Raw genomic sequence first — 16,340 nt, 5'->3', positions numbered from 1 at the left:
GACTGTGAGACTCAACAGAAGGTATAGCACTACATAATGTCCAAAGATGAAGGTTAAGAAGTTAAAAAAGATTGCAGCACCACCGATTACTTATCATAGACACTGCCAATTAATATCACAAATTTTTATTAACAACTGAAAAATATTTCTCTGCATTTATATATAGAGAAGTTGATTTTGCTTTTTTTTTTTAGGAAGTTCAAAACAACATTACATGCATCTTAAATAGACAAAAGGTCACCCAGGAAAATCAGCGGTGAGTATGAATCTTAGCACATATTTTGGATTATTATATTGTTTTAGGTTTATATTATAAATGTTACATGTTACAGAAGGATGATTGAAATACCCATCTTAACAACTTCCCAGAGCAGAGGAAGAAAGATCATTTATTTATAGCTGCTAGATTTCGGTATTAGTACGACATACACAGTAGCACTGTAGGGATTAAGGTAAGGACTCAATTTAAATAAGGCCCTGAAATCTAGAGTAAGCTAATGTGAAAAATGGAATATGAGTGCTTATGCATGGTGTTTGATTGACACCCCCAATTGCTGCAGTTGTCTATTCAGCTACAAAGCAGATACATTGCAGAAGGGGTATAAATCTTCTCCACGCTACCCTGCCAATATGCTTCAGACTTGCCCCAGAGAGGTGACCTCTAAGCATGAGATAGTAGTACAGACTCCAGGCCCATCCAGTCTTTGACCTCTGTTCTGAGAACTTCGTCCAGTGCCAGCTGTAGCAGTGTTTTTTATGAAGTGGACTTATGTCCATAGGAACTGAATTCAGACAACCAAACTTATTTCACATGCAGAGCTTCTTTTCAGTGGCACTCTGGGTTTACATAGTGCTGTTTGTATTCAAGATATTTCACAGTGCTTTGTAAAGTAATGAGTTAGAAAGTTTTAGTCACTACTGAGCCATGCTGGATATGAATTAGTTGCCACAGGCAGAAGACTGTACACTCCATTACTACTCCCCTCAGGCATCTTCCTCACCTTCCTACAGTACACCTTGTTAGTATCAAGATGTAATGGGGAAAAAAAGAGCATGCAGCTAAGCCTGCATTATAAAACTACACTCTTGACATCTATGCTCATTACAACGTTAAGTAAAGAATGTATTTGTTATTATTGTTTCAATTATGTGCAAAGATTTAGCCCAACACTTTGCTTCTCATGCCTACAGAAGATATTTTCACTTCATCATGTACTGTTCTCTCTGTTAATTGTCTGCATTCAGATTAGAGTAGATATCAAAATATGTGGTATAACATCATATTTGGGTATGCATTACAGGTTTGCAGTATAATTTTGTGAAAACCTAACTTGCAAACTTCTGTAAGCAGAAAGAGGTTAACAGCAGACCAAAAGATACATAAAGAGTTTTAAAAGTACAATGGTACAATTTGGACTAGATTTTTAAAGTTAAGCACCTACGGTACCATGCATGTTTTCGCATGTGCATAAATGATGTGTGCAAGCAACCATTACACACAAACAAATCAGAAATATTGCAGGCCCATGACCAGTTAGATTTCTTACCTTGCCATATGTGACCTACAAATACCTAATTTGCTTTATATTATGTGTTTTACATTCCAATAAGACACACTTCATATACTGGTATAGGAACTAATCCTTTGCCCACTGAATGAAAAGCCTCTCTCTCCTTCTTCTGTCTGTTCCTATGGTAATTTAACATTTTGCTATTTAACCATAGCTATCAACATTATTTCCTGAGCTCATATGGGGCTCATCTAGACTACAATAAAGTGTTGAAAGAGGATATGCAAATTCTGCAGGAATTTGCATATCTTCTTCCAATCTCACTTTAGAAAGCAGAGCTTTCGACATTTTAGCATAGTCTAGATGAGCCCATGGTAGGACTGTGTGCTTCTGGTGGCAAAAGTCTCCAGTTCATTCCTCATAAATAGCAATGGTGTGTCTATATAAACTGGGCCATGGTCTACAACATTCCCAAATGTACACATCCAGTTAAGTAACTAGTAATGCAAATCTGAATCTGTATGTATGTGTAGACTCAGATTAAAATGGCAAATTAATACAGGTTAGTGGAATACTGTTTCTTTCTTTTCACACCTGCCAGACTTGAGTTTAAAGGGGGTCTATGTTTTATTTGCATTGAAAGAATCTCCAACTTTTAAATCAACAGCTGGAATGTAGAAAAGTCACATCATTCTTTTGGGAATTTTAATGAACTCTTTTGGCAAATAAAGAACTGGAACCTCAAATCTTGGCACATAGCTTTTCAGTGTAGAATTAAACTTAACACAAGATTTCAGAATCTGCTTTATGCTCTTTAACTCAGTTGTGGATTGTCAGCCTCTGGCATCACAGGTTTTGGGTTTGGATGACCATAGTGCAAATGGCTCACAACTCATGTGGGAGATGCATAGCTGCTGTGTAATGGGGTGTTCATGGAGGGGTAGCACCTCTTGTCAGAGGACACGCCGTACTCCCTCGGGAGTAGTTCGTCCACCTTTGGTCCCCACTTGACACTCAGCTCTCACCTGTGGCTCCAAGTAGCTGTAGCATGCACAGCAGCCACACCACGGGCAATGGCTTCGACTGGTCGGCTGAACCAGGTGAGGGTAGCTGATTGGGCTCTGAACCATCGGTGAGTTTTGGGCTTGTCACCCAATGCACGTGAAGACTGGATTCGGTGGACTGTGCGGAGGAATCACCATGTGGTCAACGGGCAGAAAGGCGATTTCCAGCAATGCTTTGTGGACAGCATAGAGCACGGCAAGACACGTAGAACACCCTGGTCATCCACTGCATCCAGCTTCCATTCCAGCCGTCTTGACTATGTCTTGCCACTGGAGCAATGGAGCTTGGACGAGAGAGTGAGGTTGACAATGCACAACTCTCCCTCACTTTAATCAAATTTACTCGCATGTCACCCATGTTATCATCCATTCCTTCACCCTATGTCCTGCGGCGATGGGCTAGCTGTGGCGAACCTGCACACAGGCGGCTCAGGCTATAGGGTCGTCATCCACTGATCTGAAGCAGCAGTGGTTTTCGGCAGCCACCTGGGCAACTAAGCAGTCCTTTTTAGGATAGCGCTGCTTACCTCCGTAGTCTGAGGAAGGGGCTAGAAAAGGTGCCCTAAAATTGCCTGCTTCACCAATCCTGACCAGCTTACCGCAGCTGGTGGGAATCCCACTTATGCGGTCGAAATACAAAGAAAACCAGTAACACTCCACTCATTCTTGGAGCGTGGAACATACGTACCCTCATGGATCATACGGATGCCGACAGACCTGAAAGGAGAACTGCCCTGATTGCCAAGGAGCTTGCTCGCTACAAGATCGATATAGCAGCTCTGAGTGAGACCCGGCTGGCAGAGGAAGGACAGCTGACTGAAATTGGAGCAGGTTACACCTTCTTCTGGAGTGTGTGAAGGATAGACGAAAGCCGCGAGTCGGGAGTTGGATTTGCTGTGCAGACAAATCTGGTGAATAAGCTATCCAACCTACCAAGAGGAATCAATGACCGGCTGATGGTGCTGAAGTTACCTCTGTCTGGGAAAAAGCAAGTCACATTTATTAATGCTTATGCACCAATGATGACTAACCCAGAAGACATCAAGGACAAATTCTACCAAGACCTGGAAGAGCTGATTGCTACAATACCAAAGTCAGACAAGCTGATTGTCTTAGGCGACTTCAATGCCAGAGTTGGTACTGATCATGATTCCTGGAAGGGAGTCAGTGATAGATATGGCATTGGTAGCTGTAATAGCAATGGACATCTGTTCTTGAGGACATGTGCAACAAATGATCTCCTAATAACTAATACCGTGTTCCGCCTGTCCAAACGTAACAGAACAACTTGGATGCACCCTCGCTCAAAGCATTGGCATCTAATCGACTATATAATAGTCCATAGGAAAGACCAACAGGATGTCCGTGTGACCAATGCTATGTGTGGTGCCGACTGCTGGACGGACCACAGACTGCTCATCTCAAAGATGAACCTTAGGATTTGGTCCCCCCAGACGTCCACAAGGCATCATGGTCCCAAAGCGCCTAAACATCTCTAGACTGAAAGACAGCGGCGTCCAACAATCACTTGCTGACGCTCTGGCATGTAAGCTGGAAGCCACTGGAACTGACGCTGATATAGAGACCAGCTGGGTAGCTTTCAAACAGCTGGTGTACTCCACTGCCTCCAAGTTAATTGGCATCACCACAAGAAAGCACCAGGACTGGTCATATTAAGTTTCTTCTCTTCCTCCGGTTGGCAGTCCGATCTTTCATGTCCCCACTGTAACCGTCAATTTAGGGCTCAGATTGGACTAATCAGCCATCTCTGAACCCACCCCCAACTAAACTGATGACACTGGGTGGTCCTCATCAACCTCGATGGACGAACAGCAGCGTGTAATTATCTAAAAATACTGATCTGTAGTAATGCTATAAAAACTTACGTGACCGGGTCAGTAAAGTGAAATGGCTGTATTTTTTAATTGGATTGATAGGAGACTGTTGGGAAAAACTGGTAGGAAAGCAACACAGTGGATCTAGATAAGCAATCTCTCAGCCAATATTTAGCTCAGACAATGACCTTCTTCCCAGGACTGGGAACTAAGGGTATGTCTACACTTGCTCCCTATCTTGAGATAGGGATGCAAATGTAGTGTACTGAAATTGCTAATGAAGCACAGGGTTTAAATATCCCATCCTTAATTATCATAAGTGTGTCCGGCCACCATTTTGAAATCGCATTATTGCAAAATAAAATGCCCCATGTAGCAGCATTATTTCGAGAGAAAACTCTTCTCTCGAAATAATTGTTAAACCTCATTGTATGAGGAATAACAGGTATGTTGAGAGAAGGGTTTTCTCTCGAAATAATGCTGCTATACGGGGCGTTTATTTCGCAATAATACAATTTCAAAATGGCAGCCGGACGCGAGATAGGGAGCAAGTGTAGACATACTGTAACAGCGGGGAGGGATAGCTCAGTGGTTTGAGCATTGGCCTGCTAAACCTAGGGTTGTGAGTTCAATCCTTGCAGAGGCTATTTGGGGCAAAAATTTGTCAGGGATGGTACTTGGTCCTGCTGTGAAGGCAGCAGACTAGTCTTAATGACCTTTCAAGGTCCCTTCCAACTCTAGGAGATAGTCAATCTCCATTAATTTAATTTAGATCAAAGGCTATACACAGTTACAAAGGCCTAAATCCACAAAAGGAATTAGTTGTTGCCCTGTGGATTTAACAAATCTGATTTAGGCTCTCAAGCTTCCTATACAATACATGGGGAGAGTTGATGCCTAAGAATGGGATTTATAGAAGTGAGCATATGAGTGGGGAGTTAACTGAAATAATCAATAGAAAATGCCAAAGAGAGAGGCAAAGCCTGAACTGTGTCTTTGCTCTAACATTGGGCTGGGAGGAGGTGCCTATCTTTACTTGGAATTCACATCTGTGAAGCCTCTCCTGGAATTTGGCACTTAAACTGCTCACTACTTTTTTTTTGTAAACTTAAAAAACAACAAATGGTCTAGTAGCACTTTATAGACTAACAAAACTTGTAGATGGAATCATGAGCTTTCGTGGGCACAGTCCACTTCTTCATATGACCGGAGTCATCTGAAGAAGTGGGCTGTGCCCTTGAATGCTCATGATTCCATCTACATATTTTGTTAGTCTATAAAGTGCTACCAGGCCATTTGTTGTTTTTTACGTTTATCCTGTACAGACTAACTTGGCTACCCCCTGAAACTTTACTTTTGTGTGTGTGTGAGAGAAATGGAGAGAGAAGGAGGGGGAAGGAAAAAGAAAAAGAAATGGGGAGGGAGAAGAGAGAAAAATAGCTCCTATGTCATTACAGCCAAAAGGCTGATGGTTAGGGCACTCATCTGGGGGTGTAGGGGACCTTTTTCAAATCCCTGCTGTGCCTGATTTGGAGTTCAGAATTGGATCTTTTATATTCCAGTTCAGTGCTCTGACTATAGAGTCAATTGCTGACCCACTGATTATTGATACAAAGTGGGAACAACTGGAGAAGACAGACCTGAGGCACTGTGATGACTTAAATCTGGTCAGAGCGAGGGTCAGAATTACAGGGCTGCGTGTGATCTTAGTTTCTGATATTCCTTTGATTCTCTGAGGCAGAACAACATTTTAGATTAGAACTGCGTGCCCCACAGAACAAGAGGGGAACTTCACAAACCAAACTCGGTGGCATATGACAAAGGAAATTTGGAAGAAAATGTAATGACACTTTACCTGAAAAAAGAATGAGAATTATTTTGTAAAAAATAAAATTTCAGTAGCATTGTTTTAAAATCATTCAGATGCAGTGCTTGGTTAGCCACGAGGTTATTAGAAATAAAATATCAAGGCAATTAGTAGCAGATATACTTGAATACAAGGTTAATTAGTTTCATTTCTAGGCGTTAATAATTAAAAGTAATTAGCCCTGAGGTACTTAAGAAAGTGCCCACACTAAATGTTTTCAATGTAACATAAAGACTTAAATTTTGCTAGCAGCAGAGCTCAAGTATAAACCCTTGAAAAATATGCAGTGCCTCAGGATATTTGCATAATAAGGCATTTTATAAATGAGATCTCTCCAAATTCTGCCCTCCTAATATGACTATCAGTTCTGGAGCTGATAGTACTCTCTCTATTCAGAATACAGCAGGAAAACTAAAACATTAGCAATTGCATGAGATTTCTGAATCAAAGCCTGTCTTGAGGCACAAGTGAAGGAGAATGTCTAATTGTCTGATGTCAGAACTTTATCATCCTTTGCCCTCAAAGCACAAAACTTTATTAATATGGAATTTAATTACAGACAAGGTATAGATTAGCAATTTAATTATTTAATCTCTACAGTAGCAGCTTCCCCAAGGTGCTGTGGGATTGTTCAGTGAATTAGGGGTGAAACATGCATCCTTGTGTTGAGAGCTGAGAAAATCTTTTGCAGTTATTTATTAAGTTTTTTGCAAGATTACTGTGGTTTCCTCAGATTTTTTTTATTTGATGAATAGTTTTACAATAGTTTTGCTCCATTGATTATTTGTAAATATTCTAAACTCAAGTTGTGTCGTGAAGTTGTAATTGGTCAGATTAAATCACATTGTATTCTTTCTTTCTCTGGTTGGATGACTATGCACGAATTTGCAGCACAGGAAGTAAATATTCCTTTCACAACTAGCTTTCTGAGGTAATTTATGATAGTAATCTGGATTTTTCTGAAGATGGGTGAACTATGTGAGATTCAACTTTTTTTTGCCAGAAAAATGTATCTTTAGGAAGAATGAAACATTTTGCAAATTTGTGTCATATTCAATTAAGTGTTTTGGGCAATAATTCTCACTCCCTCCCCCAGCAAAAAAAAAATTGTTTTTACTTTTCAATTAAAAATATTTTTGTTTTGTTTTTGGTTATATTTTCAATTTTATCTTAAAAAATGAATAGCCCCCTTTAAAAACCTCAAAAATGCAACATGTTTCACTTGACCTGAAACAATCTTAGAAATTTTCTCTCTGAAACCCTTTTTCAGTTAGGCCAACAACCTGAAAAAATGAGTGATTGTCACAGTTAGAGATCCATTGAATATTTGAAGAAAAGTGTGTTTAAAATATGAATATTTTCTGCCCTCAAATTCAGACCTGATAGCACATTGGGCAGTTAATGGTATAAGTTAATGTTGCTCCTAGCGTCAGTAACACCTGATCCATGGCTTATTCTTCTTTCAGTAGGAAAGCAACATGAATGTGGATTTAGGAGGATTTAAAGATGCCTGCATTTGGCATTATAAAAGATGCACAGATCTGTGACCATTAATGTAAACCATTATCTGTTTTCACAGATTTATTATTCTCCAAAGATACAAGATGTAGAAATTACACTCTTTGGTCTTTTCTCCTAGCAAGGACTTGCAGGGAGCAGCTGGAGTTTGAATTTCCAAAGCAGTTTCCTCCAGTCTTTGGGGTGGGGGAAGGGCAGGTACCATGAAGTCAGCAATAAATCAATTGTGCCTTAGTTCTTCGAGTGATGGTTGCACTGTATATTCCATTTGAGGAATGCATGTGCTCCAGTGACAGTGTGGACTAGGCCTCGAAGTCCCCATCTGGAAGTTTGTCACCTTGCCATACCCCACCCCAGGAAAAGAATAGGAAAGAAGTTCTCCAGGCAGGCTAGAGTAGCTGCAGCAGAAGCTGCCAAGCTGCTGGACCAAAGCCAGGCACTTCCTCTTTAGAGCTCAAGCTATTCAGACTGAGGGATTGGCTGACTAAGAAAGCTCAATGTGGGGAGCTTATTGCAGACTAGGGATGTGAATGTGTAACCATGTACACGGTTAACTGCTCATTGGTTTACCTTCAAGGTTATATGCAGGCTCCTGGTATATGCAAGGGACCAGCTTAAAATCTGGCTCCCTGCACACACCAGCTCCCAGGGAGCCACCTGCTCCCTCCTGCCCAGGGGAGAGCAACAGGCAGGAGCTGATATGTGCAGGGAGCTGGCTTAAAAGCACTGGCTTCCGAGCAGCTGCCTCCCCCTTCCACCCAGTGTATAACCATGTAACGGTTGAATGTTTCAGCAGTTACACAATTAATTAATTAAACACATTTTAACATCCTTATCTTAGATCATGCTGAAGCCCAGGGTTGGCTACTGAAGACTGGGTGTGGCTGGTAGGAAGAGTTGCAGAATCCTGGACAGGGTGCTGCTGGAACTTTGGCACATAGTCCCAAGGTGAGGGCGAGGACAGTGCAGACCCATTGGGAAGTGGCCCAAGGAGGGTGGATAGCAGTGAGACCTCAGGGACTGGCACTCGGCAAACAACTGTTTCTTACTGTGTCCTGAGCCAGGACCCAGTGGAGTAGGCAGGCCTAATTCTCTCCAACCCTCCCTATTAGCTACTGAGGGAGTCTGAGAGAGAAATCTGGTCTTGGTTCCAGAAGAAGGGGTATCTGGGACACCGTCCACTCCTGGAGCCAGGAAAAGGAGTAAGAGCATGTAGACACATGCCTTTGGTCAAAAGAGGTGCTCACGAGAGAGGGCATAGGCGTGCACAGCACATTTCATTAGGGTGTGAACCCAAAGAATTTTTTTTAAATGCACTTTGACCCCCCCCCCATTAGCTACACTCCTGACCCCTGTTAACCACGCCCCTGACCCCCATTAGCCATGCCCCTGGAGGTAACCCTCTCCATGACCAAAAGTAAAAAGTGTTATGTGACCCCCGACCCAAGGACTTTTCCCACCATCCTCTTACCACTAGGGATTAGTTTGGCCCCCACCAACTGCCCCCCCCCATGCAGCTATCCTGTAATTGCATTCATCTAATGTGTATGACATTAATGCAGGGGTGGAGAGGCTGGGGACGGGGGGAAGTGTTCCCTCTAAGAGTTTCCTCCCATGAGCAGAATGAATTTTGTGTTGTGCACCAGTACCGAATTCATGTGGCTTGTTTGGATCTGCCATTGTGGCACCCAAATTATTAATAAATATCTACCTTTCCCCTCTGCTGCCATGTCTCCTCCCCTTGCTCCATCAACTCCCCTGGTGCCTGCTGCCCCCCAGCCCCTCACCCTCCTCTGCTGTCATGACTCCTGCCCTTCTCACTGCCCTCAGCCGTCCTGAGACCTGCCCCCCGCCACCAGCCCTCCTCTCCCTCCTGTGCCCACTCCTCCAGTAGCCCCACTCTGATCATGTGAGCTACTCCTCCTCATCCCTTGGTCTAACACCTCCCTCACCTTTCTCCTCTGGTGCTGGTCCCTCCCCTGCAAGTGTCTGCCCTTCTGCTTCACCCCCAGAATACTCTGGCACCTACACTTTCCCTTCCCCCTGCACCCTCCTGGTGCCTCCCCCTTCCCTCACTGTCCCTGCCCCCTTTGCCCTTTTTCCCCTGATGCCCAACCCCTCACCACCCTCTGCCCCCATTCCCTTCATGCCCCTGTGCCTTCACACATGACTTGCTCCAACCTCACCTTCCTTATGCCCACCCCTTCTGTCAAGCCTTCTCCCAGCACCTCCCCCTCAATCTTCCTTACCCTCTCCTCTTCCAGCATCACCCTGTCCCCCCACCCACTGACATCTCCCCTCCTGCCCTTTTTCTCATTGTCTCCACTTCCCCCTAGCATTTGTGTCTCCTCTACCCTGTTCCTTTGGTGCCTTCCTCTTTTTCCCCCCCTCTCCCCTCCCCCTCCATACAAGCCCCTTCCACTCCTTCCCTTTTCTTCCTCCTCCCCCGTGCGGTGCTCTAGGGCAGGTCAGGGACGCCCCCAGGGTGCCGCACAGTGCTGCAGGGCCGGTCACGGCGTGGTGCTATCAGGACAGGTGGGGGCGCCATGGGGAGACCGTGCGGTGCTGTAGGGTGGGGCGGGGATGCCCCTGGGGCGCCGCGTGGTGCTACCAGGATGGGCGAAGGTGCCCCTGGGGCGCTGCACAGTGGTGCAGGGCCGGGCACCATGCCGTGCTGCAGTGCTGGGCGGGGGTGTTCCGAGGCGCCTCAGGGGCGCCGCGCCATGCTGCTGGGCCACGCGGTGCTGCCGGGCCGGGTGGGGCGCAGGGCACAAAAATGGTTCAGGCTAGCTGGCCCGAGACATTAGGGTGTGCCTGGGCACACCTGGCACATCCCGTGCACACGCCTATGAGAGAGAGTGAACCTGTTACAGCTCCATTCACTGAAAGATTTTTGTAGCAATATCTATTGGTGGTGTGCCTGTGTTTTCTTCTCCTCATGCACCTCACCACTGCTTATGCAGTTTGGACTAACTGCCTCTCGAGTTCCTCTCTACCATCTGAGACAGAATCTTTTTTGTGTCTGCAGTGTTAGTTAGCTACTTCTTTTAAACTTTGTAATTAGTTTCCAGTAGTTATAAACCACTTGTTTTTTTAGATAGTTAATAGTGCAGTATAGTAGTTGTGGAAACTTGGGGTCCCTCTCAAGAAGAACAGCCCCTTCTGTGGACTGTCTGATATGCCCGGTATCCCTGAATTTAAAAAGTGCATGGCTTGCTCCCTTGGGCTTTTCTGATCAGGGTTGACCACAGCTCATGTCTATATTGCCTGACCTTTTAGAACCCCCTTGAGCCTCACAGGTACCACATAAGGGTGTTTAAAAGTCTGAAGGGTAGCCATTTTAGCCTGTAACTGAAAAAACTTAAAAAACAACAAATAGTTCTGCAGCACCTTAGGGTACGTCTAAACTACATGCCTCCGTCGACGGAGGCATGTAGATTAGCCAGATCGGCAGAGGGAAATGAAGCCGCGATTAAAATAATCGCGGCTTCATTTAAATTTAAATGGCTGCCCCGCTCTGCCGATCAGCTGTTTGTTGGCAGATCGGAGCAGTCTGGACGCGCTGCGCCGACAAAGAAGCCTTTCTTGATCGGCACAGGTATGCCTCATGAAACCAGGTTTACCTGTGCCGATCAAGAAAGGCTTCTTTGTCGGCGCGTCGCGTCCAGACTGCCCCGATCTGCCGACAAACAGCTGATCGGCAGAGCGGGGCAGCCATTTAAATTTAAATGAAGCCGCGATTATTTTAATCGCGGCTTCATTTCCCTCTGCCGATCTGGCTAATCTACATGCCTCCGTTGACGGAGGCATGTTGTCTAGGCACACCCTTAGAGACAAACAAAAGATGTAGATAGTATCATGAGCTTTCGTGGGCACAACCCTCTTCTTCAGATGAATGGAGTAAGGGATCCAGAGTACAAATTAATAGCAGAGAAAGACAGAAGAGGGGGAGGGAAAGAGAAGAAAACAAATAGGAAAAGAAAATGTCAATTAGAGTGTCCGTACTAAATTAGGCTAGTACAGGGAGCACTAAGTAGCTTTTTATGTCATTAGGATGTGGAAGTAGCAGCCCATCCAGGTGAGGTCTTTGTTCAAATCTTGATTACAGGTGTCAAACTTGTAAATGAAACCAAGTTCCTCAGCTTTTCTCTCCAGCTCATTTTTTAAATTGCTTTGTAATAGTATAGTCACTTTTAGAACCATTAGTACAGTGACCATATTTTCTGAACCAAAAATAATTACACATTAACCATGCCCCTTACCCCTTAGGCCCTATCCACCTGCCACAGGAAATACCACCCCTGGGGTAGTACTTATAGGGTCAAAATGGACACATGACAGAAAGGGTGCCATGTGACCCCCCCTAAGAACTCCTTCCACTGTCTTCTCCCAGTAGGGATGGGTTTGGGCACTATAGGAGCCCCCCATGTAACTATAGTGCAATTGCATTAACCCAGGCTCCAGACCTAGGGTTCCATGACACTTCAGCACTAGGGGTCCAACCTTGATTCAAGATGAGATCGAGGATCCAAGACTTATTAGTTTACAGTTTTGATGCAGCCCCATTTGACTCATGAGGGCCTGGGAATCATCCAGAACTATTCCACAATTTCATGGGACAACATCCTTAGTCCTCTTAACGGATGATGCTTACTGGTTCTAATTAACTGGTAATCAAAGGGGGGCTTGAGCAGCTCCCAATCTGCTGTGGGCAGGGGACTGCTCCAGCCCCACTATAGACAGAGGTTTTTCTTGACTGGAGCAGCCCCTGTCAATGGGGAGCTGGGAGGCCCTGCAGGCATTGACTGAACCAGTGTCCAGAGCAGCCTCTCTCCATGAGGTGTCCGACAGGGGCTTTTCCAGAGGGGGCTGGGAGCTGGCGGCAGCCCCAGTATGACCTAACATTAACCAGTTAACTGATTAATGCAAATTTACATCCCTAATGAGATGTATTAAAACTGCATTTTTTGAAGTTACTGCAAAACTATCAAGTGTCCTCTGTTTCCACAAGCCAGAATGACAATACTGAACTAACAATGAGAAGTACAAGGTGGAGAAACCATGTCACTAACCCTTGCCACTGCTCTTTCAAGGGTACATTTCCCATGGAGATAAATGGGGGTAGGCTATTTTATGTGTAAAACTACTGAGAAATGTATATGTCAAACCATGATGGCAATGCCTATGTTAAGTAAAGAATACCTAATAATAATTGCCAAATGAGACCACTTCCCAACCTGCGTACAAAGCTCCTGATCCAATTTAAATTTTAAGCTAGGATTGGGCCCAAAGTAATCTGTCAATATTACCCAAGAAGACCCAGTTAACGTTTACTCACCCTTCAGAAATTTAAGGGACCAATCAGTCACAGCCCCACTGCCTGATAGAGGCGATCTTTGAAGAAAATTGGAGAGACTTTGAATTTACTTATTCTGACAGCAGCGTTTTCTCTCACTTGGTGTGCAGTCTTTAGCACAGGTTTCACTTTGTGTCAGAATAACTCAGAAATGCATTGTCACAGCTAACTCCATTCAGGTCTAGGCAACATGCAGCCCAAAGACAGAAGAACAAATTCCTTGAAGGTGGAAGTCAGAACATCTCACCTCTTCACAAAGCTCGCAAAGAGCTTATTTTCCCAGACACGCAAGTCATGACAACCCTCTCTGGAGAGAGATGATACATCCTGCCTCTCTGTAGATGCACCAATTGTTTTCATGTGGCATATTAACTCATTTAAATAATCAACTGCTTAGATGAGGAAGACTCACAAAGAGTCTGTCCGTCATCCACGCTGGAGTGACATGGTGATTTCACCACTGTGGTAACATACCTCATCTCTCTCTGACTCTTCTGAAGCAACAGGGAGCCGGGGGCGGTATTTTGTGGGTAAAATCTAGGGGTACCTCTATTTTAGTGATTCTCAATCTTTTTGGCCTGTGGACCTACTGGCTCAATGTAAACCTTTCCGTGGATCACCAGTCGCTAATGGAAACTCACCATTAATTACATAATTACACCTGAGCCATTTTTCTAGTGCTGCAGCTAGGGAGAATGCTTTAATTTAAATTATTAAACAGATTAAGCATTTTAACTTTCTCATGTTAGTTGATCAAACTTCATTTTAAATCAAATAAAATATTAATTTATGTCCAACACAAAACGTTTCAATGTTTTCTTTATTTATGGCAGGGGTGGAGAACCTTTTTTAGGTCAGGGGGCATTGATCTACAGAAAAATCAGTTGGGGACTACACAGGTGAGAAGCAAAAGCACTCCTCCCCAAACCCCCAACCCTCACTAAATTGGCTCCCAACTGAGACACTTCATGCTTCTGACATTCTAGCCCCAAGGGGTGAGGAAAAGGGATAGGGAGAACTGATGTTCAGGTCTTTCCATTGGTCAGATTTACTTTTCTGGTGGATTTTATGGACCCCCCCATAGGTTCTGGGGTGGGGACAAAAATGAGGAGTTCAGTGTATTTGACAGGGCTGCCGGTGAGTGGGATAGGGATGGAGTGCAGGATCTGGGAGAAGTTGGGATGCAGAAGAGGGAGAGGTTGAGAGATCTGGGTGGGAGGTAGGTACAGAAGCAGATTGGGAGTAGGGTGTATGGCCAGGGGAAGGGAGCAAGAGCAAGGGAGGGTGTAGTAGTGGGTGGCCAGGAGGGAGAGTGCAGGAGCAATGATGGATTTAGAAGCGGACTGGGGGTGTGGTGCTCAACCAGAAGGGAGGGTTTCTGGCCAAGGGGGAGTGTGCAGGAGCTGACGGGGGGTGAATGTCTGGCTAGAAGGGAGGGTGTCTGGCCAAGGGGGACTGTGCAGGAGCGGACTGGGGGTGAATGTCTGGCTAGGAGGGAGGGTGTCAGGCCAAGGGGGATTGTGCAGGAGCGGACTGGGGGTGAATGTCTGGCTAGGAGGGAGGGTGTCTGGCCAAGGGGGGCTGTGCAGGAGCGGACTGGGGGTAGGTGTCTGGCTAGGAGGAGGATGCAAAGTCTGGTCAGGAGGGAGGATATAGGAGCAGACTTGGCGTAGCAGTTGGACCTCCCTGGTCCAGCACCCTCTGGAACTGACTGGTCCTGGATGAGGGATTTTTCTGAATCAGGGGAGGTCATTTCAGGCCTCCTGCTGCTGCCCACCATATTGGGCTTCCTGTCACCCTCTTTCCCTCGAAGCCCAGTTGAACAGCGTTTTGGTTCCCTGAGCCTCCTCCAGCCCAGCTGAGCTATGTACCACTTTTCTGCTCCTCTAGCCCAGCTGAGCCATACGCCACTTTTCTGCACCCCTCAGCCCAGCTGAGCTGCGCACCTCTTATTCTCTCCACCTGGCCCAGATAAGGTGTGCACCTCTTGTCTTCACCCCTCCCAGACCCCAGCTGTTTACTTGCTTTAGCGTGCTCCCAACAGGCAACACCTCCTGAAGCTGCTATTGGCTGGATTCCCCAGCAGCAGGGAAACCTAGGAAGTGTCCTTGACTCCTCTATTCCCCCAGCTGGAGGAAGGGGAAGAGAATCATCTGCACAGCAACTTCTAGCTGCATTTGGAGCTTGGGGACTTTCTGAGATGGGGCACTGGGGCAGGACATTAAAAATTGGACTAGCCCAGAAAATTCAAGCAGGATGGTCTGCATATCCATTAGTGAGTGCCCAGGCAAGTTAAAATGTTTTCCAGCAGGTTTCTGTGTGTTACCATTTCAGATATCTGACTTGTATCCATTAATCCTTTGTCATAGAGACTGTATAGTTTGGCAAATATATATAGCAGAGGGGCATTGCTGGCACTTGATGGCATAGATCGAATTAGTGGGTGTGCAGTTGTATGAGCCTCTGATGTGGTGGCTTAGGTTAAGTGCTGTAATGATGTTGCTTGTATAGTTGTGTTGACAGAGTTGGCCCCCAAGTTGATTGCAGGGGTGCCTTCCTGGGGGTATGTCTACACTACCCTCCTAGTTCGAACTAGGAGGGTAATGTAGGCATACCGCACTTGCAAATGAAGCCCGGGATTTGAATTTCCCGGGCTTCATTTGCATAAGCGGGGAGCCGCCATTTTTAAAACCCCGCTGGTTCGAACCCCGTGCAGCGCGGCTACACGGGGCTCGAACTAGGTAGTTCGGACTAGGCTTCCTATTCCGAACTACCGGTACACCTCGTGGAACACCTCGAGGTTTTTAAACCAGGTTCGAACTAGCGGGGTAGTGTAGACATACCCTGGGTGACTATGATGGAGATGTACTGCGTGGTTGCTGGAAAAAAAATTTAGGGGGTTGTCTGCACCCTCACCCAGGAACCCACTATGATGGGGTGAGGTCAGAGACGATTCCCAGGGTGCTGACATGGCCACTGCCACTCACCGTCCCACTCTCTAGGACTTCTTACCACTTGGTCCAGCTGGGCTGGCTCCTCTGGTCTCCCCCAACCAAGGCACCAAGCTGAGATCACTTCCCCCTCCTCCCCTCTGCCAGAAGCAGTACAGATGCTGAACCTTTTCAAGTCCAAGGAGGGTGCAGTTTTGGGTCCAGCTTCCCAAATCTGATCAAAACACCAGTGAATTAT

At 45.5% G+C, this 16,340-nt stretch overlaps 1 protein-coding gene across 8 annotated transcripts in view; it reads left to right on the top strand.

Annotated features, from left to right (window-relative positions):
- C3H6orf118 (chromosome 3 C6orf118 homolog) overlaps positions 1-16,340 on the top strand; it is a 66,407-nt gene that overhangs the window by 35,136 nt on the left and 14,931 nt on the right. For 7 of the 8 annotated variants that reach the window (XM_075924605.2, XM_089777323.1, XM_075924609.2 and 4 more), the window contains one exon: positions 195-256. In XM_075924605.2, the coding sequence (XP_075780720.2) occupies positions 195-256 (62 nt within the window). Of the gene's footprint in view, positions 1-194; positions 257-8,636; positions 8,744-16,340 lie in introns of all 8 variants that reach the window. The other variant, XR_012902759.2, reaches the window with a different exon arrangement.

Source organism: Pelodiscus sinensis, chromosome 3 (assembly GCF_052426305.1).
Source record: "Pelodiscus sinensis isolate ZL-2025 chromosome 3, ASM5242630v1, whole genome shotgun sequence".
In the NCBI taxonomy this organism is placed as follows: Eukaryota; Metazoa; Chordata; order Testudines; family Trionychidae; genus Pelodiscus; species Pelodiscus sinensis.
Note: the sequence above shows the minus strand (reverse complement) of the source record. Positions and strands in the feature narration are given on the sequence as shown.